This window comes from Pelobates fuscus, chromosome 3, assembly GCF_036172605.1.
Source record: "Pelobates fuscus isolate aPelFus1 chromosome 3, aPelFus1.pri, whole genome shotgun sequence".
In the NCBI taxonomy this organism is placed as follows: Eukaryota; Metazoa; Chordata; class Amphibia; order Anura; family Pelobatidae; genus Pelobates; species Pelobates fuscus.
This window is the reverse complement of record NC_086319.1, coordinates 395,645,951-395,671,178: the sequence shown is the minus strand read 5'-3', so window position 1 is coordinate 395,671,178 and position 25,228 is coordinate 395,645,951. Positions and strand designations below refer to the sequence as shown.

Below are 25,228 nucleotides of genomic sequence, written 5' to 3'. Positions count from 1 at the left end.
TCTGTTCCAGGCACCAATTGCACCAAGCACCCCAGGAGGAAAGGTAGCATCTTCTGGTTCCTGGCGCCCAAGAATCCCAGAGGAGTTCCTTAGTTCTCTGCGATAATTCTCCGAAATTCCAGGATCCCCTGAAAGAGTCCAAGCCACTAGTTGGAGGTGGCCCTGAATTATCATCGGATGAGGGTTCCCTTGAGGGTCCTCTAGCAGGTCGAGCCATGGAGGTAGAAGGAGGGGATGTTGGCAGGATAGGTCCAGGAGATCTGGGAACCATGCTTGGCCCTGCCAGAGCGGGGTGAGTAGTACCAGCGTGACTTGTTGTCTGCGAATCTGGAGAAGGACTCTCGGGATCATTGCGAAAGGAGGGAAAGCGTAGGCTCCCGTAGTCGGCCACTTTTGAAGGAAGGCATCTACCGCCGAGCATTCTGGGTCTGGTAGCCAGCTGAAGAAATGAGGGACTTGAAAATTCGTTCGGGAGGCGAAAAGGTCCAGTGTAAACGGTCCTCTGAGCTTGGAGATGCGGAAGAAAACTGATTTGTGCAGGCGCCAGTCGCTGACGTCCCTCCAATGTCGGGAGAACCAATCCGCCGTAATGTTCGTCTCTCCCGGGAGATATTCTGCTCGAATTGTTATGTTGCGTTGGAAACAAAAATTGTAGATGTCCTTTGTCACTTCGGATAGGGTACGTGATCTGGCCCCTCCTAGTTTGTTGATGTATTGGACAGCTGAGATATTGTCCATTCGAAGGAGGATGCAGCAGTCTGAGAGGTGGTTGGCCAAACTGCGGATTGCGAACGAGCCTGCAATTAACTCCAGACAATTGATGTGGAGAGAGTGTTCCGCCGCAGTCCATGGTCCCCCGGTGGAAGTTGCATGACAAGTTGCGCCCCAGCCTTGGAGGCTCGCGTCTGATTCCACCACAAAGTCTGGAGTGGGGCCGAAAATTGCTTTGCCATTCCAGGCAGACATGTGGCGAAGCCACCAGTTGAGTTCCTCCCTCACCTCGGTAGTGATCGGGACCCTCTGATCGTATGATGGATGGGTCTGGAGGAACTGAGCCTTCAAGCGTTGCATGGCCCGATAGTGAAGGGGACCTGGGTAGATCGCCTGAATGGAAGCCGAAAGTAGGCCTACAATTCGAGCTAAACCTCGGAGAGGTATATCCGCTTGTCGAAGCGTCTTGCGTAGTTCCTTCCTGATCGCAGTTAGTTTGGTTTGAGGTAGGCGGAGAACACAGGTAGAGGAGTCGATCTCGAAGCCGAGAAATTGAATGATTTGGGATGGAGTCAGTGAGGATTTCGCCTTGTTGATAACGAATCCCAAAGATTCGATCAATGAAGATGCGTAGTTCGTTTGTGACTGTATGCTGGATGCGTCGTCGCAGAGTAGCAAAAGGTCGTCGAGGTAGATTAGGCAGCGAATGCCTCTTGCTCGAAGATGTGCGGTGACTGGTTTGAGTAGTTTGGTGAAGCACCATGGAGCGGAACTCAGGCCGAATGGAAGGCAGGTGAATTGGAAGACCCGGTGGTGCCAGAGAAAGCGGAGGAAACGTCGGCTGGATGTATGTACCGGTACGGAGAGGTAAGCATCCTTGAGGTCGAGTCTGGTGAACCAATCGCCCGGTCGGAGGATGTCCCTGAGGAGATGAATCCCTTCCATTTTGAAGTGCCTGTATATCACGAAAGTATTCAACTGGCGAAGGTTGATTACTGGGCGAAATTCCCCTGATTTCTTCTTGACTAGGAAGATGGAACTTAGAAAACCTTTGTTGTTTGGAGCTGGTTGAATAGCTCCTTTTGTCAGTAAGGAACGTAGTTCCGAATCGAGGAGAGTGGTTTGAGCTCTTGACATTATCGGGTAATGGGGAAAACCTGTTTGAGTAGGGAGAGAATAAAATTCTATCAAATAACCCCGAACTGTGTTTAGAACCCAGGTATCTGAAGACAGCGTCTTCCACATATCTATACAATGTAACAATCTGCCCGCATGATAAACCGTAGTAAGGTGAAAGGTAGGAAATCTCACCTGTAGGGTATCTGTTACGTCCGCGGGCTCTGCTTCCTCTTCCCCTGTCTGCTCTTTGGGTGTAGAAACCCCTTGACTGGTAGTTGGGGAAGAAGGATGAGGTGGGGGGTCGCTGTCGTTGGCCTGTGGCCCAGAAGCGGCTGACTGTACGACCCCTTGAACGGTCAGCCCTTCCAAAAACCCGTGAGGGTTGTTGGTGGAATACTCTTTTCATGGATGATTGTGCTTTGTTCAAAGTAGTGTATAAGTTTACATGCTTGTGTAATTCTTTGATATAGGGTTCTCCAAATAATAGACCCTTAGCCTTGGGGCCCAATTCTTTGGTACCCAGATCGGTTAGTTTGGCATCCATACGCAGCAGCACTGCTTTTCTACGCTCCGTACATAGGGAAGTATTTGCATTGCCCAGCAGGCAAATGGAGCGTAGTGCCCATTCTCTTATAACCGATGGGTCTAAGGGGCCCTCGTTAGTGAGGGCTTCATCAGCCAATAGTAGAATTCTTGCCAGGGGCCCCAGGACATCCAACATCTTGTCCTGGGTGAGGCGCAGGCTGCGCTCGATGCCCTTTTTAGGGTCACGGCCAGTTCTGGCTAGGTATGTGCAGAGCATTGGATCGAACTCCGGGGTCATGGCAACCTTGTCCGGCAAGGTCGGCCTAGGGCATTCCGCTCTTAGGCGCTTGCGGACCTCCCGGTCTAGTGGTCTCCTGATCCAGAAATGGATATATTGGGAGAGATGAAATGGGAGTGACCATTCCGAAGACCGAGGATATCTGATATGCCGTGGGTCAAATAGGGGTTGACCCAGTGTATCCATAAAGGTTTCGGCGTCTTCCGAAGGGTTCTGTTCGGGTATAGAATCCGCTGTTGTGAGATCTCTATTAAAATCTTGAGGGAAAGGTGCCCCTTTAAAAGAAGCCACAGGCCAGTCTTCTTCATCTTCAGAAGAGTGGTCGGCTTGCCACTCATCTAGGATGGCCAAGGGGTGTAAATCAAAGGAGTCGTCCTCTTCCTCTGACAGAGTAGGTTGCACGGGATGTTTAGTTTTGGTGTCAGTCTGTTTCGGGCGTTTTGCCGGTTCTTTCCCCTTGCGTTTGAGGGGTTCTGGCCCATCCCCTTTCCAATATCTTTTATTGGGTTTGGAAGGGTTCCTTCTTGTGGGATCTGAATCATCCGCCTCTTCCTCAGAAGGCGGGGGCTCAGAAGTTTTTGGGTCTTTAGGCTCAATGGGCAGCACCCGAGCCAGGGCCTTTTCCAGTGAAGCGGCAACGGCCGCATTTATAACAGCTTGTAAGTTTTGGTCTTGGATTGAAGCCTCCATAGCAATAGTGATGATACCTATGGGGCAGAATAGGCCAGCATTAGAATGTATTGAGGCCGTCCGAAATAACACAAAAACTTAATTAAAATGTTTTAAAATAGTGCAAGCTGTAGCTGGGGGTCACCCAGTCTTAATAACCTCCGGGAGTAATACTTCAAACCCGTATAGAGGTATGGCGGCACAGACAAAGCGGGCCAATCATGGGCTGTATATCATAACAGCAATCATAAATATATTTAGGGATTTATCCTCAAAATAATTCAGTATTAATGTGATGAAACTCGGGTTGAATGGTAATGGGGTAATCCCAACAACGGTATTGAGTTGTTTAATTGAATTTGAAATATCAATATTTGGTTCCAAGTAGTACTTCCCCTTTACCACCAGGGGGAGTAGTATAAGTCAGTAACTCATCAAACTGAAATTACAAAGTGAGATATTTCCAAGGGGAGTGAAATCAAAACTACTCAGAGGTAATATTATTATTATTATCTGAAATTAGCAGTGTAAATATATATATAGTTCTTAGTTAGAAATTAAAATATATAGCCGAAGTGCAGTTAAAATGGCCGCCGTGCGGTTATTTGGGCTCCGATCGCGGCTCCAAGAAAATGGCCGCCGCAATCGTGCTCATGCGCACAAGGAAGAGAAGCGGCCGTTTGGATCTCGCAGAGGTGCGCGAGATCCAAGATGGCCGCCGTGCGCACTCGGGGCCGCTGGAGGCGTTCTCCACGGCCCAGAAAGCCCGGGAAAGCGGGGCAAAATATGCCGACCGCGACCCGGACCGTTAAAAAGGTAAATTTTCTAAAAATTATTAAATTAATACATTCAATAGATGCGCGACAGAATATGGAACTGTAGAATGAGGAAAGAAAAAATAAGGTGGTAATAAGAACTAAGTTAAAAGACACTTAGGGAAAATAAGCTAGGGTAGGAAACCAACACCTATGAATAAGAAACCATATTTAAAGTCAATTGTGACAGAAACAGATAGGTAAAAAATAAGGAATAAAGAATAGAGAATAAACCACAGAAACCACAGAAAAGTAGGAGACAGTGGCACTCTGACCTGTACTGGTGTGAAGCAGCAAAGAAAGAGGAAGTGACGTCACAGGGAGGGACTTTTATACCATGTTATCTTTTTTCTGATTGGTTACCTTGTTACTAAGTAAAAAAGTGCTGCTGTGAAGCTTAAGTAAAGAAAGTCTTAAGCAAATACGAAGCCTCCTGTCATGTTATAAAATTGACCGGCCACACAGCCCAAATCTATGGAACTGTTTTGGGCAGGAAATTGTGCTTGTGGTCGGTCATAAAGGGACCTCCAGCTAACTTTTGATCCACTGGGGGATTTGGCTGATTTTTGGAAGTGTTTATGTTTGAAATGTGCTGATTCCAAATATGTTATGGAGATTGAATGTATAGTTTTAAAGTTACAGTGTATGTGTGAAAACTGTATTTTTACTGTATGCTATAATTATGTTATATGTTTATCTGAGGGGAGGAGACGTGGGGGTGGTACCATGTATGTGATTGGTTAATTTCATCCTCCCCCTGGGAGTGTCCTGTGTGTACCTTTTTGTAATAAAAAGCAGGCTGGGTGTCCCAGTTCTCAGTTCTTCTTGACCCTTCAAAACGTAGCCTTGTCTCGTTATTGGAGGGAATTGCTATATCACACTGGGGATTGCTATGCTCTGCATATTCCCCTGAGCTTTCAATCACTTAGCTCTTTTAAGAGCTTGTTCCGGATACGCTCTCCTGGAGGAGAGGTCTTCCCCACACAGTCCTGAATGCTGGAGGTTCATTCCAGGGTGGAAGGAAGACGGCGCGGCTCCAGTTAAGCTACGGCGGTTGTGGAGCCTGCGGTGGTTGTGGTGTTGTCTGCAGTGCTTGGAGTCCTCTGAGAGCGCTAGGAGCATCCATCAACGGAGGGTACTCGGTCGGAGTACACGGAGCTCCGTTACAATAGCGTCCAGCCATTTTCCCCAGTTGGGCCCAAAGCCCATGGCGTGTAATGTGGCTTTTAGGAGAGACCAGTCCACTCGGTCAAATGCTTTTTCAGCATCGACCGAGAGTAGGAGGCTGGGTATGTGGTGAAAATGAGATAAGTGGATGAGATTCAGGAGCTTTGTCGTATTGTGCTTTGCCTCACGACCCGGGACAAAGCCTGCCTGGTCTGTATGGATGAGATTGGGTAGTAGGGGGCGTAAACGGTTTGCGAGTATTTTAGTAAAGATTTTGAGGTCTACATTGATTAGAAAGATCGGACGGTAACTACCACAATTAGTGGGGTCTTTTCCTGGTTTTGGTAATAAAGTGATATGGGCCTCTAGAGCTGGGGTGGGCAGAGCTGGGGTATCAGTGAGGAAGTTAAAAGCATCAAGAAAGGGGTCTGCTAGTATGTCCTTGAATGTTTTAAAGTATTTAGCGGTGTAACCATCCGGGCCTGGGCTTTTCCGCTGAGGTAACAAGCTTACAACTTTTAAGAATTCGTCTTTCGTCAGTGGGCCATCTAGGGTTTGTAATGCTCCTCTAGGTATTTTTTTACGCACCCTGGGGGCCAGGAAGTGTTCGATATCTTGTGCTAGCGGGGGTGAGTTACGGAGGTTGTATAGCTCTGAGTAAAACATATGAAAGGCTTCCATGATGTCTGGCAGGGTGTGTGAGACGCCTTTGTGTGGGTGACCGACCTTAGCTATGAATGTCTTATGCCTACTTTGTTTTAACGCAGAGGCCAGGAGGCGTCCGCATTTGCCTCCAGAGTAGAAGTAGGCGTGTTTGGTGCGTAGCAACGATCGTTGAATCTGTGTGTTTAGAATGTATTGCAATTCAGTGCGCTTTGCTAGTAGCGCCTTATATGTCTGAAAGGAGTCTTTACTGTGGTGGGTTGCCTCCAGGGCCCGGATATCTGCTGTGAGGGATTTAATTTTACCCTCTGTTTTTTCTGTCTTGAGGCTATGGCTATGAGCTGTCCCCGTAGCACACACTTATGTGCTTCCCATGCTATTGGAGGGGGGGGGGGGGGGGGGAAGTCTCTGGGGAGGAGTTTTCCTGAAAGTACTGTTGTAGGGAGGAGTGTACTTGTTTGATCACTACTTTGTCATTCAGTAGTAGGTCGTTTAGTTTCCATTGGTAGGTTTTCAGGGGTATGGAGGGGATATGAACGGCAAGAGACAGGGGCGCGTGGTCTGACCACGTGATTGGACCATAGGAGCAGGATGACACTAAGTGAAGGAACCTGTGTGGCAAAAAGAACATGTCCAATCTGGAGTATGTACGAGTCGCTGGGGAGTAGTAGCAGTAGTCTTTCCTATTTGGATGACTAATTCTCCAGCAATCGTAGAGCTGGGAGCTGTCTAGGAGGTGGGAGAAGTGCTTACGTAACGGGTCAAGCCGATTGGGAGTGACTGATGTGGTGTCCAAGGTAGAGTCTAAAGATAGGTTACAGTCGCCCCCCATAATAAGGATGCCCTCCGCAAAAGTTTCTATCCAGTGTAAACATTTCTTAAGGGTCTTGCATTGGCCTGTGTTAGGCAAGTACATGTTGATGAAAGTGATTTTATTGTGTCCTATGGTCCCCTTTATAAGCAATAGCCTCCCTGAGTCATCGGTTTTCTGGTCTAGGAGCGTGAATGGTACCTGAGCGGAAAGTAGTATAGCCACTCCTCTGGTTTTTTTTCCAGTGAAATGGCCGAAGTAGCCTGTGGGATATCTATGGTTTCTCAGGTTGGGAGCATTATCTTTTTTAAAGTGGGTTTCCTGGAGGAACGCCACGTCGGCCCATAATCTATGTAGCTCAGCAAGAGCTAGGGAGCGTTTTTCCGGGGAATTCAAACCCTTCACATTAAGAGTGATTATGTGTAGGATGGTGTCAGGGTACCTGTTGTCTCTACCTCTGTGGAGGTGAGAAACTTGGACGTTCTTCCTCGCAAAAGGGTTGAATCACTCGTTCCTCGCGGTTCCCTCGGTCGTTTACACGCCGGCCGCGAGGGATCCACTTCCTTTTATGACGCGGCGTTCAGTAGCCGACGTCATGACGACAACCCAACCCGATCTGTCAATCAAGCCCCAAGCACGAATGAGGATTCGTCGGGGGCGTGATTACCTGTTTAGAATCTGGGTATAAAAGAGGGCTTTCTACGTTTGTTCATTGCCCTGTCGTGGTTCTAGCTTGTCTAGTCACTCAGTGCTCTTGTATTCTGTTAGTTTCTTTGGTTTTGACCCGGCTTGTCTGTTCTACCTCGTTTACCTCTATTACCCTTTGACTCGGCTTGTCTCTCGTTTTCCTGCTCTCTCGTTCCCTCGACCTCGGCTTGTCTCTAGACCATTCTTTACTACTACTTACGTTAGTCCGTCCATTCTAAGGTCCGGTATACGTACCCTGTACCTGTTTGTACTCTGCATGTTGGATCCCTGTCCCGATCCTGACAGGTGGTCATTGTTGATCTATGGTGATCAGATATCTAGGGCTGGTGTCGTGCCACCGCCCAGCGCTTGGCGCTTGGCCACAGACCTGTCTGTACAGAAATACCAAGAAGTTTACAAGCAATAACACATCAAAGAAGAAAAATAAACAAAAAGATAACAGTTACTCAGTAAACAATCAGAGAGTATCGAGAACCTGAGTTAGAACTTGCACCTGGGTCAGGTGCGCAAATACCTGTGGCAGCTGTCTCGGGTGAGAAGATCTGTTGCCGTGGTGTAGGTCAGTGAGACCTAAGTGCAATTGCTAGACGGTATAAGCATGCAGTAGCAGTAGCTTATATATTTCAGTGAACTATCCCAGTGGGGGGGGGAATAGTCGATTAGGAACTGTTAAGTCTGTTCGTGTATAGAGGGTGGGGTATGGCCAGTCGCCTTCCCATGCCGTGCGAATCCCGCTTGGAGTGGTGATGTTAGCTTAATGGGCGGGTACTTCATAAGGGCACGGGGCTCCTGGTGTCGGGTCCCTTGAGTCGGGCCTCAAGTATAGCCATGGGGATTGCGTTAGACAGCGCAGTAGCATCCCCTGCCCACCTACCCTACCCCTGCTCAGCCTGCGGTGGTGTGATCGGTACCGTGGGGGGGGGGTATTTTAGAAGGGCACCACGATAGATCCTGGTAGGTGATTACATGATACGTTCATGGACGCTCATGTTGACTCCCTGGTCTAGGTCTATGTTGGCTGGTATGTTAGTGGAACGTGTGCCACTGTGAGCCATGGTCAATTTGTTCGTCTAAGGATTAGAAAGTTCCCTTATCCCCGATACCGCGAGGTCTATAGCAGGTGAGCGCGTTTTTTTTTTTTTTTTATGGGTTGGGCAATCTCAAGTGGATTGGTCGGGGTAGTGTGGCGAGACTACCAGAGAAACGCTTGCTGAACGGAGCTATAGGGGATTATGATGCATTTTGTATTCGGATAATGTACCCATGGACATATAGTATATACATAAAACAAAATTAGGTCGGCATCATATTACCCGCCCTTGCGAGGATCTGCTGAGCGTGCCTGTGGCAGTCTCTCCACGTATATTGGCACTCTGCCTGATCAAAGAAAGTCTTGGTGTCGTGAAAGGCAGTGCCTTCAAAGCCATATTAGTCTCCGTCCCCCTGTGTATCCGTGAGAAGACCGGGATAAGTCTTGGTAAATCATGAGAACATCGTCCTTTGCGGCTCTGGTGTCCTTGAGTTAGCTCTTGGCAGAAAAGTGTTCTTTGTGGGCCTTTTTCTCAAGGTAGGGCCTTTTCAATTGAGAGGAGCTGTGTCCGTGTTGTGCGGTTCGTCCGCGATAATTAAGTAGGTCATTGACTCCTTGCGGAGGGCGATCTCGTGTCTCCATGTGGCACGAAGTCCGTGGTGTCTTTGTGTCTTTTCCTTGTTTCCTGCTGCCAACGAGGGCGTTGGGGTGCTGGAGGTAACTCCTGTGGTGTCATCGGGCTGTACCAGTCACTGATGCGTGTCATAGGGAGGTCTAGGGCTCTCTGGAACACAGGGACGTCTTGTATGGTATAGATGCTGTGCTGACTGCCATTAACCATTGTGCTTAGGGCAAATGGGAACCCCCACCTGTATCTGATGTTCCGTACCCTCAGTTGGTCAGTGATGGGTTTCAGTGAACGTCTGGCTTGTAGTGTGAGCCAGGAAAGGTCAGGGTATATACTGACAGGGTCATTGTGAAATAACAGCGGCTGGCTGGAGTTTCTTAGTGCTGCTAGTATGTCTTCTTTGCATCTGTAGTAGTGCAGCCTGCAGATTATATCCCTGGGTCTATCCGCTGTGAGGCCCCTGGGCCGTAAGGCTCTGTGGGCCCTGTCAATGGATAAGTCAGGAGCCCTATCAAGAATTAAATTAAAAAGCTCAGTGAGCACTGCCATTATGTCTTCTTTGTCATTTTCAGGTATACCCCTTATTCTCAGGTTATTTAGTCTCCCTCTATTATCTAGATCGTCCAGGGAGCGCTGCATATCTGCTAGCTGGGTAGTGTGGGCTCTCACTGTTTCTTGGAGGGATTGTATCTGCGTGTGTGTGACATCTGTCATCTTCCAGTGACCCAATTCTGTCACCTAAGTGGTGTATGTCTGCACTTATGGTGTCTAGTTTGCCCTGGAAGGACATCTCCAACTTACCCAGAATTTTTGCCAGGTCCTGTTTGGAAGGCATATTGCGAAGTAGGTCCCTTACCTCAGTGTCTCCAGGTAATCCGGACATTTCTGAAAACCGCTGTGCTGGATGGCTGAGAGTTGTGTGGAGGTGAGTCCGGCGCCATGTTCGGGCCTACCATGCCGGGTTGGAGTTCCGCATTATCGCTGAAATATTTGGTGAGGGCTCCAGATTTTCCCGCAGGCTGTTTACCGGAGGCATGGGGAGTTGATGCAGCTCGTTTAGGATGCCCCATCTTTAATCTTGTCGCCCGATGGATGCGGATTCACACCGTGAGGAAGGAGCTCGCTTAGCTTGCGGCCATTTAGTTCCGTGGCTAGCTCCTAGTCACCTTTGATAGGGGGGGGGGGAGGAATTTCTATTTAGGGCCCCCACCCACCACTCAGGGGTGGGGGCCGGGGGGAGGACAGTAGGTCCCCTCCCCCCCCCACATTATTTTTATGGCCCCCACCTAACGCTCACGGGAGGGGGCCGGGGGGAGGAAAGTTGGTCTCCCCCCTTCATTATTTCTATTCCCCTGTATAACAATGTTTGGCATTTAGTGAATATTCCCCTATAAAACAATGTTTGGCATTTAGTGAATATTCCCCTATAAAACAATGTTTGGCATTTAGTGAATATTCCCCGTATAACAATGTTTGGCATTTAGTGAATATTCCCCTGTATAACAATGTTTGGCATTTAGTGAATATTCCCCTGTATAACAATGTTTGGCATTTAGTGAATATTCCCCTATAAAACAATGTTTGGCATTTAGTGAATATTCCCCTATAAAACAATGTTTGGCATTTAGTGAATATTCCCCGTATAACAATGTTTGGCATTTAGTGAATATTCCCCTGTATAACAATGTTTGGTATTTAGTGAATATTCCCCTATATAACAATGTTTGGCATTTAGAATAAAAAAAAAAAAAAAATAAATAAAAATATATATATATATATATATATATATTTTAATAATAATAAATAAAAAGTTTTTTTGTTTTTTTTTAAGAATGAATATAAAATGGATGATGTCCAGGAGGTGGGAGGGAGGGTCTGCTGCTGATTGGCTGGTATGTGTCTGCCGACTGTGAGGTACAGGGTCAAAGTTTACTCAATGATGACGAATAGGGGGCGGATCGAACATCGCATATGTTAGCCCGCTGTGGCGAACAAGCTATGTTCGCCAGGAACTATTCACCAGCTAACTATTCGGGACATCTCTAGTTCTCAGATCAAGTGAGGAGAAGTAGCCAACAAAGGAGAAAAGGACCGTAAAAAAAATTATATACTGTATATACTAGAGTATAAGTTGAGTTTTTCATCACATTTTTTGTGCTGAAAAACCCCAACTCGACTTATATGCGAGTTAATGTCTGTATTATGGCACCTTACATTGCCATAATACAGACCAGGACCGCCGGGCGGTGGCAGCAAGCTGTTACTTACCTTTCCTGCAGCTCCTGTCAGCTCCCTTCTCTCACCTCTGGTTTGGTCAGCTCCACTGCAAGTCTCGCGAGAGCCGCGAGAGACCGCGAGACTTACAGTGGGAGCTGACCAGCAGGGAGGTGAGAGAAGGGAGCTGACAGGAGCTGCAGGAAAGGTAAGTAACAGCTTCCTGACAGCCCCCTCCACTGAACAGCCAATGCCACTGGACCACCAGGGAATGAGAGCCCCCCTCCCTGGCCAGCTAACAAGCAGGGAGGGGGACGAAAATAAAATTAAATACAAAAAAAAAATGTATTAACAAAAAAAAAATAATAAAATTAAAAAATACCAAAATCTTTTTTTTTTAAATATTATATTAAAAAAATAAAAATAATAAAAATGCCACACACACACGGCCGGATTAAGAGCCCAGTGGGCCTGGTGCTGACAATGATGATGGGCCTAATTACGGAATCTTATCAACCAAAATCACTACCTCCCAAGCGTCATGTATCTGATGGAGATGGTGCTGGAGGGAAACTCATAGGATGCAGCTATAAGAAAACACATACTCTATGCTAATTTCTCTCTAATTTATGCTTTCATCTTTCAAGTAAATCCATAACCCCTAACAGCAGTGTTCAGTGAAGCAGGAAGTCAATGGGCAGGGTAAAAGGGTGTGTCACTGGCGCGAATCACGTGACAAGACCTGCCAAAAGGGGTGAACATGCCCAAAAGGGGGGCATGTTTGTCCAAAGAATTGGAAGGTCAGCCTGGCATGAATGCATGTAAGGCTGCCTGCCAATCCTGCAGGCTGTCCAACTAAGGACATACTATGCAGGCAGCACCTTGAGCTTGACATAAATGCGTCTAATTATGCGCTCACTCCATGCTTTCTAAGGACTGTCCCCTAGCACTTGCTGGTCCACTTGTCTCCTTACTAGCAGGCAGAAGTTCCTGGTATATAGTCTGGGACAGAGAAAAAGGTGTATGTAGTGAATGTAGAAGAAAGGGGACATGCTACAGTGTTAGAGAGACCAACATCTGCATTACCTAAACTAATTTTAATGTCAACCAGTCCACACGTTTTGTTCCCATACATCCCTCTTAAGCTTCCAAACTTAAAGGGACACTATAGTCACCAGAACAACTACAGCTTATTGCATTTGTTCTGGTAAGTAGAATCATTCCATTCAGGCTTTTTGCAGTAAACACTGTCTTTTCAGAGAAAATGACTCCAATGGCCGCTCCTTAGATGGCTGCTAGAGGTGCTTCCTGGGGCAGTAATGCCTAGTGTGCAACACTGCAGTTCAGTGTCTCCACCCTCTGCATGCAGACACTGAACTTTCCTATGGGGAAGTATTGTAATTTGCTCAGACCACCACGTCTGAGCCAGCAGCTGCAGAATTGAATACAAGTAATATTTTACTATATTTAGAGAGACAAGAATGGGCCAGGGTGGTGGTTGATTGTGTTCCTGTCAATATAGTGCTCCTTTAAGCAAGACTATGTGAAGAGTAGTTAAGGTTGCCACCTTTCTTGGAAAAAAATACCAGCCTTAATCATTTGTATAATTAATTAATTATGCATGACATCACATGATGTAAATCACAAGTAGTGACATCAGAGAAAATTCTGTAAAACCACCAACAAACTACTCACAGTTTGATTCTGCTGTATAGATGGATTGCTCCCAGTGTCTACCTGATTCCCAGTGTCTCAGTCTCGCAAGTCACGCAGAGTCTCAGTGTCCCTATGTATCACAGTGTCAGTGTCCCCATGTCGCCCAGTCCCCTAGTCTCCCAGTGCCCCAATGTCTCAGTGTGTCCCCATGTCAGTAGGATACTGGGGACACTAAGAGACACGGGGACACAGAGACATTTAGGGAAACTGGGAGAAATGAGGACACTGAGACACATACACTGGGAGACATGGGGACACTGAAACATTTGGGGACACTAAAACACTAGGGACACAGACACATGTGGACACTGGGAGACATGGGGACACCAGGAACACAGACACACTGAAACATTTGGGGACACTAAGAACACAGACACTGGGAGAGACATGGGGACAGTTTTGGACAGACATGGGGACACGGGACACAGACAATGGGAGACTTGGGGACACTGAGACACTAGGTACACTGGCTGGGGGACATGTCTCCGTGTCCCAATGTCTCACAGTGTCCCCATGTCTCCCAATGTCTGTGTCCCCTAGTGTCCCCATGTTTTCCAGTGTCCCCAAGTGCCTGTGTTCCCAGGTCTCCCAGTGTCTGTGTCCTAGTGTCCCCTAGTGTCTGTGGCCCCATGTGTCCCCTAGTGTCTCAGTGTGTAACGGCTTACCTTGGTTGGGAGTCTGTAGTGCAGATTTTTGCTCACCCTTGCAATTAAACACAGGCCAAGGTGGTCAGGTAAGAACTCACCTGGCCTGTGAGTCTGTGCACAGGGGCTGTGCAGGTTAATACTCCAAGTCGCAGTACAGAAACGGATAAGCCAGGAGAATAGTTGTGGGTAAGCCAGAGGTCAGTGGGTACCAGAAATCAGGATAAGCAAGTAGAGAGCCGAGGTCAGGGTACAACGAAACAACAATCCAAGGTCAGGAGAACACGAAACAGCAATACTTGAACCAGAGTCAATGAACTGACACTGCCCTCAAGGAGAGGCAGTGTCTTATACCTGGCTAATTGGTTATTAGCCACAGGTGTGCTGAGAATGTTGGAGCAGCCACAGAATAACGTCCAGCCCCCAGTGCTGGATACAAGGCAAGATTATACTTCAGGCAGTTACTAGAGGTGTATAGTGGCTCAGAGGCAAAAAAGCAGGTCCAGCACGGTAAAGTACCCAGGTTCAAGTCCCTCATTGGGTACTTCTGGGGTGACCTTGTCTGGATGTCCTGGTGAGAATCGTGACACAGTGTCCCCATGTTTTCAAGTCTCCCAGTGTCCACATGTGTCCCCATGTGTCCCTGCTGCCTTCCCTCCATCCCTCACTTACCTGAGCTGTAGAGCTGCTGTCTGGACTCTCTGTGCTGTGTAGCTGCTCTGTGGGGGATCAGTGAGTAGTAGAGAGAGGCAGGGAGGGATATTCTGTAACTTCCTATCCCTGCCTCTCTCCACACACAGTGTTGGTATTGCAGAGTAATTTCCATTTATTCTGAGAAAATTACCTGCATTTGTATTGCTGGTATTACTGCAATACCAGCGCAGCCTCAAATACCAGCTGTGCCAGTAAAATAAAATACCAGTCAGGTGACAAACCTAAGAGTAGATTTTTATTTTTATTTTTTTTAAATGGGCCTGGGCCTGGGCCTGGAGCTGCAGCTCCATCAGCCCTATGTTAATCCGGCCCTGTACACACACACACACACACTCATACAAACACACACACAATCTGCATTATATACACACACACACACTCTCTTTATTATATACGCACAGAGTGTGCGTATATAATGCAGCGTGTGTGTTTGTATGAGTGTGTGTGTATATAATGCAGAGTGTGTGTTTGTATGAGTGTGTGTGTATAATGCAGATTGTTTGTATGAGTGTGTGTGTAATGCAGAGTGTGTGTTTGTATGAGTGTGTGTGTATATGATGCAGTGTCTGTGTTTGTATGAGTGTGTGTGCATATAATTATAAAAATCACAGAATTTCCAAGTTTTACCCTCGACTTATCCATGAGGCATAGCATATTTAACAATTGTTGGTCACAAAACTACACTCGACTTATACATGAGATCGACTTATACACGAGTATATACGGTAATATATATTCATTAAATGTATTATACGCAATTATCATTTTTTTTCACTGCTCTTTTTTTTTTATAAATTCTTTATTTTGAAAGATTTTTGTTTTATGGGGTGGGGGTACAGAAAAGAAAACGGGAGGTCAAAGTTTATAGTACATAATTCACAAAACAAACGTGTGCTTTTTACAGTAGGCGAACAGTTCAAGCATGTATATAATTTATCTGTTGGGGGTTCCCACCCGTTTTTTCTATAAATTCTTCCATTTGAGCAGTTTTGTGTGATTTGTTGGGGTTTCAAGGGTACAGAAAAGAAGCGGGGGGTAAGCGATTGGTTAAATAAGAGTAAAAGATATACAATACATTTACATTTAGTCATTTCGGTAATTTATATATATTAACAGTTGCTGAGTTCTGTTTGTTATTGGCAATACTCTTCATATCAATATTCAGATCTCATGTGATGCATCTTGTTCTAATGGTCTGGGTAGGGTACATGAGACTGAGGGGTATGGGAGAGGATGCCCTGTCCTACTACTGGTTTGCGGTTGAGGAGAGGCTTCGTTTTTATGTTGTGGTTTCGTGGAAGTTCTGTTGTGCCCCTCGTGTTTGCATACTTAGGTAGTCGGGTCGGTTTGTTGGGGTTCAGGCTCCCCTAGTGTGAGGGGGGGTTGGGGTGGGTGTTCGTCCGTGTCGTTCTGGCTTGTAGTGTTTGTTTCTGTGTTAGGCGTTCTTCTTATTCTATGCGATTCGTTGTCTGTTATATGACGTCGGTTTGGGTGCAGTCTGGGTAGCCTTTCGGTGTTGTTTGCGATGTGGTGTGGAGTGCGTATTTCAGGTGTGTTGGTGTTCTATTGGGCATTTGTAGGTGTTTGTGTGTTCCCTAGGTGCCCAGTGTGTTGCTGTCTCTTGGTTATGTGGGACCTTTATTTTTGGGTTGGCATTTGGTTTTGGTCTGCGCAACAGCTTGGGCGGTGAGAGAGTGTGGGGGAATGGGGGGGGGGGGTGGGCGATCTTCAGGTTCAGGGGGGAGGGGGGTTGGGAGGGTTATGGTCGTAGGGTGTGTGTGGTTATTGTGTTTGCGAGGTGTTGTTTTGTGTTGGTGCTTGATGGTGGTCTAGGTTGTTAGTGGGAATACATAGAACCACGGGTCCCAAATTTTTTTGAAATGTTTAGTTGTGTCGTGAATCAGTGCGGACAATTCGTCCATTTTAATTGTGTCCTTAATTTTCCTTTTCACTGTGTCCAGTGTGGGTGTGTCTGGGCTACCCCATTTTTCAGCGATGGCTCTTCTGGTGGCAAGCACTGCTCTTTTTTTAAGTTGACAATAAATAAATTCTACGTGGGAAAGAGTCCCAAATCTAAAGATCTCCTCTTTTTGGATACTGTAAAATTGTCCACCTGATGTATACATTTATGGGTCAAATCCTTTATTGCATGATTTATAGATTTGTATGTCATCTTGTCATGGAGAGTATTTTTCACAATGAAGAACCAGTACTGCAGTTACCATTTGAGTTTGCTCCATAACATAGTTTTAATGGGCTTGCTTTGGGTTTTGAACTTGTTTTGTGAGTCAAAGTCAGAGGATGTGTATAGGGCTATATAAGCATAGTAATTGAATTCCTAACTAGCAGTAATTGGGCAGTGACACTTCAGGGCCTTGATACATACACCAAAAGCATTAAGCTAATGATGTTTTGGTGCTTATGTATTTTAGCCTGTACAATGTTGTATATACATATGCACTTGTTTAACATTTCTGTGCCGATACCAGAGCACACATTAGCTGGCCTAGGTCATCATAAAGCAATGATATTACCTGATCATTTGAATTTACTGGGGTAAGGGAATGAGGAATTGTTGCTTTCCCACAAGAGAGAGTTCTGCTTTAACGAATTATGTGGACTATTACACTCAAATTTGGAAATATTTTTAATATTGCAAAATGAGTCAAAATTGTTCCTCATTCTGTCTTCCTCCGATGTATTAACATAATAATGAATTCTCTAAAATTCCATTATCTCACATGTTCCCCAGCTCATCAGAATGATTCTACTCCAACAAATCTGGGGGGGCTGGGAGATCCAATAATTCCAATAATCATTACTATCATGATCATCCTGGTCATTGGGATTGTCATTGGTGGAATATTGATCATCAGAAAAGGTGAGAAAATTTCCTTTAGCTAGTATACTAGAGAGATGGTTTCTTTCATGTAGATCCAGAAAAAACAAATCTAAGAATGTAGTTATGTTTGTCTTAACACTCTTTCTACAAGAAAGGGTGAACTATGTAGATTTATTTGAAACAGTTTTTCCGACATGGGTAAATAATGCAAATATACATCTCAATCCCCTTTTTGTTATACTTTGGCTAAAGCTTTGCACGTAATAAAATTAATACAATAGAAGAATAAAAGACCATCTATTGATATATCAATGCACATGAAAGGTAGGAACTTTAACAGAAACAATAAATAAATAATAGATATACATTTTGTTAGCTGTATATCTATTAGCAAGTTTGTATACAGTTAACAATATAACACTAAATTACATGTAAATTGTAGGTTATACAGGGATATACATTTTAATTATTGGCATATTTTATATATAATTGCATATATAATTAAGGTCTTACAATTTCAGTTCTTAGGCTACTAGCCAGACCTTAGAAGGTCAAATCTGGAGGGTCACACTCACTATGTTAATTTTTACTCTCCAATAGTTAGTGACAAGTGGAAATTTTAAGTCCTGTTTAATTCACTTGCAATTAGTCTGTAAATTAATAATAATTTTTTTTTTCGTTCTGACAACATTTTGGCATTTTATTTCAGATCAGTGCCACAGCTGAATCTTGCAGTCGCTTAGTAGATAGCCCCATAATTCACACAGGTATTAGAGAGCTATCTACAAAAAAAATTAAAAGTCCAAAATTACTTATTATTAGTAATTAGTATAAGTAAATATATACAGGGAGTGCAGAATTATTAGGCAAATGAGTATTTTGACCACATCATCCTCTTTATGCATGTTGTCTTACTCCAAGCTGTATAGGCTTTAAAGCCTACTACCAATTAAGCATATTAGGTGATGTGCATCTCTGTAATGAGAAGGGGTGTGGTCTAATGACATCAACACCCTATATCAGGTGTGCATAATTATTAGGCAACTTCCTTTCCTTTGGCAAAATGGGTCAAAAGAAGGACTTGACAGGCTCAGAAAAGTCAAAAATAGTGAGATATCTTGCAGAGGGATGCAGCACTCTTAAAATTGCAAAGCTTCTGAAGCGTGATCATCGAACAATCAAGCGTTTCATTCAAAATAGTCAACAGGGTCGCAAGAAGCGTGTGGAGAAACCAAGGCGCAAAATAACTGCCCATGAACTGAGAAAAGTCAAGCGTGCAGCTGCCAAGATGCCACTTGCCACCAGTTTGGCCATATTTCAGAGCTGCAACATCACTGGAGTGCCCAAAAGCACAAGGTGTGCAATACTCAGAGACATGGCCAAGGTAAGAAAGGCTGAAAGACGACCACCACTGAACAAGACACACAAGCTGAAACGTCAAGACTGGGCCAAGAAATATCTCAAGACTGATTTTTCTAAGGTTTTATGGACTGATGAAATGAGAGTGAGTCTTGATGGGCCAGATGGATGGGCCCGTGGCTGGATTGGTAAAGGGCAGAGAGCTCCAGTCCGACTCAGACGCCAGTAAGGTGGAGGTGGAGTACTGGTTTGGGCTGGTATCATCAAAGATGAGCTTGAGGGGCCTTTTCGGGTTGAGGATGGAGTCAAGCTCAACTCCCAGTCCTACTGCCAGTTTCTGGAAGACACCTTCTTCAAGCAGTGGTACAGGAAGAAGTCTGCATCCTTCAAGAAAAAACATGATTTTCATGCAGGACAATGCTCCATCACACGCGTCCAGGTACTCCACAGCGTGGCTGGCAAGAAAGGGTATAAAAGAAGAAAATCTAATGACATGGCCTCCTTGTTCACCTGATCTGAACCCCATTGAGAACCTGTGGTCCATCATCAAATGTGAGATTTACAAGGAGGGAAAACAGTACACCTCTCTGAACAGTGTCTGGGAGGCTGTGGTTGCTGCTGCACGCAATGTTGATGGTGAACAGATCAAAACACTGACAGAATCCATGGATGGCAGGCTTTTGAGTGTCTTTGCAAAGAAAGGTGGCTATATTGGTCACTGATTTGTTTTTGTTATGTTTTTGAATGTCAGAAATGTATATTTGTGAATGTTGAGATGTTATATTGGTTTCACTGGTAAAAATAAATAATTGAAATGGGTATATATTTGTTTTTTGTTAAGTTGCCTAATAATTATGCACAGTAATAGTCACCTGCACACACAGATATCCCCCTAAAATAGCTATAACTAAAAACAAACTAAAAACTACTTCCAAAAATATTCAGCTTTGATATTAATGAGTTTTTTGGGTTCATTGAGAACATGGTTGTTGTTCAATAATAAAATTAATCCTCAAAAATACAACTTGCCTAATAATTCTGCACTCCCTGTATAATATTAGTATAAGTATACAGGAGGTTGTGCTCATACTATCATTCTTTGTTCTGCCTGTGCATAACATTCAGAATGACAGGTGGATGCCTAATAGGGACTTTAACTTGTGGCTTGGTGAATGGTGTCGGGAGCAAGGATTTGGCTTCATTTCTCATGGTAGCTCTGTTTGGAATGGAAATAAACTGTACAAAAAGATGGTTTGCATCTTTCTCAAAAGGGAACAAAAGTTCTCAGTGAGCAGCTCAGAGGTTTTGCTAGGAAGTATTTAAACTAGGAGGTGGGACAAAAGGGTGATAATACATCAATCCAATTGCCCCCTAAAACAAGGACAGGAAGTAACTGTAGCAAGTATGTTAAAAAATGGTAATCTTAGAGTCATGTCTACAAATGCTCGCAGTTTAGGGAATAAGATCCATGAACTTATGGCAATAATGGCAACTGATAATGTAGATTTAGTGGCTGTTACTGAGACATGGTATAATGAGAAAAATGACTGGGACATAGCAATACCAGGGTACTCTTTACATAGAAAAGACAGGGAAGGCGATAAAGGGGGAGGGATGGCCCACTATGTGAAGGATAGCATAATATCTAGCCTAATAAAAGTTAGTGAGGCGAACATAGAGAGTCCGTTTAGGTTATGTTAGAATTTGGAAATCACACAGTAATTAGTGTAAGTGTGATATATAGGCCCCCAGGACATATGGAAGAGTTAGATAATCTACTAGTTGATGAAATAGCTAAAATGACCATGAAGTTATCATCAAGGGTGACTTTAATATTCTGGATGTGAACTGGAAAACCAAAATAGCTGCTTGTGCCAGGAGCACACATATTCTAAACTCCCTACTAGTGATGTCCCGAACGGTTCGTTGGCGAATAGTTCCTGGCGAACATAGCGTGTTCGCGTTCGCCACGGATGGCGAACATATGTAAACAGTGAGCAGCCTGTGGCTGCTCACTGTTAAAAAAAAAAAGGGGTCCCCCTCCCTGAGTGGGTGGGGGTCCTAAATACCAATAGGGGGGACCTATTGTCCTCCCCCCGGCCCCCACCCCTGAGCGGCGGGTGGGGGCCCTAAATACCAATAGGGGGGACCTATTGTCCTCCCCCCGGCCCCCACCCGTGAGCGGTGGGTGGGGGCCCTAAAAATAACAATAAGGGGGGCATATTGTCCCCCCCGGCCCCCACCCCTAAGTGGTGGGTGGGGGCCCTAAAAATAACAATAAGGGGGACCTATTGTCCCACCCGGCCCCCACACCTGAGCGGTGGGTGGGGGCCCTAAATACAAAGGGGGGCAATCCTAGTCACCCCTCCTCCCCAAAAAAAAATTATCTCCCTACCTACCCCCCTCACCCTAAAAATAATGACGGGGGGACCTTTAACTAAAAACCAGTAAAAAAAAAAATAGATAAAAACAACTTACCATTCGATGTTTTCTTTATTCTACAATCTTCTTTTTTCAGCCCCAAAAAAGGGCAAATAAAAAACCATAATAACCGACGCAATAAAAAAAAAAAAAAATGAGCGCACAAAAAAAAATCCATGTTCACCCATGGAGGGCTCCGCGCAGACTGAGCTCTGCAGGGCGGGGGAAGGCTTAAAAAGCCTTGCCACGCCCTGCAGTGAGGCTAAGAACACTCTGATTGGCTGGTTTAAGCCAGTCAGAGTGCTCTTTGTTATTTTACACAGCGTGGGAAAATTCCAAAGAACTTTCCCACGCTGTGTAAAATGACACAGAGCAGTGTGATTGGATGGCTTGAAATCCATCCAATCACGGTGCTCTGTGTCATTTTACACAGCGTGGGAAAGTTCTTTGGAATTTTCCCACGCTGTGTAAAATGACAAAGAGCACTCTGATTGGCTTAAACCAGCCAATCAGAGTGTTCTTAGCCTAACTGCAGGGTGTGGCAAGGCTTTATAAGCCTTCCCCCATCCTGCAGAGCTCAGTCTGCGCAGAGCCCTCCATGGGTGAACATGGATTTTTTTTTTGTGCGCTCATTTTTTTTTTTATTGCGTCGGTTATTATGGTTTTTTATTTGCCCTTTTTTGGGACTGAAAAAAGATTTTAGAAGAAAGAAAACATTGAATGGTAAGTTGTTATTATCTAATTTTTTTTTTACAGGTTTTTAGTTAAAGGTCCCCCCCTCATTATTTTTAGGGTGAGGGGGGTAGGTAGGGAGATCATTTTTTTTTGGGGGGGGGGGTCCCCCTTTGTATTTAGGGCTTCCACCCACCGCTCAGGGGTGGGGGCCGAGGGGGGGGACAGTAGGTCCCCCCCTTATTGTTAATTTTAGGGCACCCACCCACCGCTCAGGGGTGTGGGCCGGGGGGGGGGACAGTAGGTCCCCCCCTTATTGTTAATTTTAGGGCACCCACCCACCGCTCAGGGGTGGGGGCCGGGGGGGACAATAGGTCCCCCTCTTATTGTTATTTTTAGGGCCCCCACCCACCGCTCAGGGGTGGGGGCCGTGGGGGGACAGTAGGTCCCCCCCTTATTGTTAATTTTTGGGCCACCGCTCAGGGGTGGGGGCCGGGGGGGACAATAGGTCCCCCTTATTGTTATTTTTAGGGCCCCCACCCACTGCTCGGGGGTGGGGGCCGTGGGGGACAATAGGTCCCCCTTATTGTTATTTTTAGGGCCCCCACCCACCGCTCAGGGGTGGGGGCGGGGGGGACAATAGGTGACAACCGATGACAAAAAGCCCTACCCATAGACAGAACCCTGCAAGGAAAAAAAGCCAGATGACCCAGCAATACCCGCATCGTCTGCATTTGAACCTTCAGCGCTGACATCACCAGGTCAACCTGTGTGACCACTGTGTCAGTGTCAATTTCTATCCCTAGGAAAGACAACCTAGTGGACGTCCCTTCCGTCTTTTGCTCCGCAAGTGGCACGCCAAACCAAGCTACCACCGAGCGGAATGATGACAATAACTGGGCACATCCCTCAGTGCCCCAGGGACTCACAAACAGGAAGTCATCAAGATAATAAGTTACCGAATCCATGCCAGAAAACTGATTCACCACCCACTCCAAAAATTAAGCAAACATTTAAAAATATGAAGACGAAATGGAGCAGCCCATGGGGAGGCACATGTCATGTGATGAATCATACAAAAGGACCCAGACTCCTTTTTTGGCACCAACCCCAAGGGCGATACCCGCAGGTTAGGAAAAGGGAGAAAAATCAAAAGTCCCTGCCATGCGACCTAACGATGTCTCCTGGGACAACTTGTCACCCAACATATCCTCTTTACCGCGAACCGACCGCAGATCATCAGCAAAACACGGCTCGGTGAAGAAACAAAGGGGATAAAAAATACTGAAAACCCGTCCCCCAACACCAGAGCGTCGCGGCACTTAGGGTAATGCTATAGCCATGGCAACATCCTTGCCATGATCACTGGCATCCTCTCCTTTTGACCAGTCCTCCCGAGCCCCCATCTCAGGCAAGGTCTGTTTTTGCCTTCTTAAAAGCATCGACTCACGGGGTGAGCCCCCACACAATGCAAGTACTCATGTTAAAACCTGCAGGCGAAAAGCCCAACCCCTATGTCCGTACACGTTCGGCCTGTGCCTCCTCCAGCACCCCGTGCGTATTCCCTCTCCTCCGGGATTAAAGATGGCGGGGTCTGTGACGTTAGCAATCCGCGACGTGCGTCCATCACATGTAATTTGCGTCTTATTTCTCTCCCATCTATCCGTATTTGGATTGAATTTGCTATGTTTTCTTTCTAGTCCTGTCAACAAGATGAACATTAATGACCCCATAAACGCGTCACGTCCGGCGACTCCTTGCTCCGCCCAGATGTCCTGCGCCTCTGTCACTTCCGCCCAAACTGGAAAAGAAGGGGGACTCCGAGAGCGCTCTTCCCACGCCCATCTTGCGCGATATCACTACCCATGGCTGCCTCCTGGAAGCCCGGGATCCTCCACTCACCCCTCCGCAGCCGAGAGCCAACTGCCTTCCGCTCGTCCCGACCTCTGTTCCACTGCTCCATCGAACCGGACTGGGAGAAAGGCGAGTAGGAGGCCTGGACTCTCCGTATCCCTCTCCATCCCACCCCATACTGTAGGGCAGCAGTCATGCTTCCCTTTCCTTACAGTCCAGGGGATCCCTATACTTGTAGAAATATCCATTTGTGGAAACAGACAGATCTAGAGTGGAAAACAAGAGAAGTGAGCATGTTTCTGTTGAAAAAAAGTGGTAGAAAGATTGGGACATCTCTTGCATCACCAAAACAATAGCATGTATCAGAAAATTACTGTTTGGGTTCAAAAGAAACAACACTTCTGTGCATTTCTGAGTTTTGCATGGATCCTGCATGAAAACAATTAGTACTTTTTTGCGTCGTCATTAACCCCTTAAGGACACAACTTCTGGAATAAAAGGGAATCATGACGGAATATTTCCGTCATGTGTCCGTAAGGGGTTAAAACACAAGTTACAGTGCTTTTTTATTTTACGTTTTCCCACAAGTGACAATTTGTTTTTGTCGGCAGACTTTGCTCTGTCTCTGTATATGTTGTTTTTGGTTAATAAAAAAAAAAAAAACCTTACCTAGAATGAAAATCCCACAAAGATAGTTTTACAGTTGTATGATTGCGATTAGTGCACAGAGGATAAAATGATATAACTCTCTGAAATCAGAGTCAAGCATTTGACAAACAGATGATTTTTGTTTTTGCTTCATCCAGCTGTTCAACTGAAAAAGGTAGAGCAAGAAAATATGGCATCTCTCATTGCTGTATAACTTAACAATTTCTGGTTATCTTTAACTGTATGAACCACTGACATTATGATAAGTAAAGGAAAAGAAGTCAAAACAGTATATATTAATTGTATTTACTATTTACTATTACATGTTTTTATCAGGAAGGATACATTGAGATTTTTCCCATTTTCAAGTAGTATGTTTTGTGCAGTTGTTGTTAAAAGTTTTATTATTCAAAGTTAGCCATTTTAGAATTCTCCATTCCTTGTTATTACTAAATTATCTCAGTTGTGTATTTCATAATACAATGCAAAAATGTATAGGTCATCACACTGAAATAAATCACAACAGCATGTTGTCCTGAGGAAAGTTCCATGCAGGGACTGAAACGTTGACGCTTTGCATCACTACAAGCACTTTATGGAGTGCACTTTTTATAAATTAAGGAAATAAACGCTACGTTTTAAGGAAGACCTTGAGTACAGACTACTATTTATTATAATTTTTTTGTGTATGTAAATGTAACTGAGGTCTGGTATTGAATTGTTTTTTTTATTTACTAAAATATCTGTCTGTCTGTCTATCTATATTCTAATTCAGGCTCCCTCCCTCTAACAGTCCAATCCAGGAGGTTAGCTATGAGAAGTTAACTTGGAAGCGTCTCTAGTGTCTGCTAAATGGCAATGTCTTACACTGCAGGGTTAAAACTAAAGGACCACTTCACCCAGACTACTTAATTGAGGTGAAGTGGTCTAAATGTGCCTTTCGTGATCATTTAAATTGGGACAATATGCTTCCTCTTCAGTTTTATCATCACTTTGAATC

At 45.3% G+C, this 25,228-nt stretch overlaps 1 protein-coding gene across 1 annotated transcript in view; it reads left to right on the top strand.

Annotated features, from left to right (window-relative positions):
• The window catches only part of LOC134601890 (uncharacterized), a 296,175-nt gene extending 271,733 nt beyond the window's left edge, over positions 1–24,442 (top strand). The window contains exons 5-6 of the mRNA XM_063446394.1: positions 17,185–17,313; positions 24,387–24,442. Of these exons, the coding sequence (XP_063302464.1) occupies positions 17,185–17,313; positions 24,387–24,442 (185 nt within the window). The remainder of the gene's footprint in view (positions 1–17,184; positions 17,314–24,386) is intronic.
• Positions 24,443–25,228: the final 786 nt, after the last annotated feature.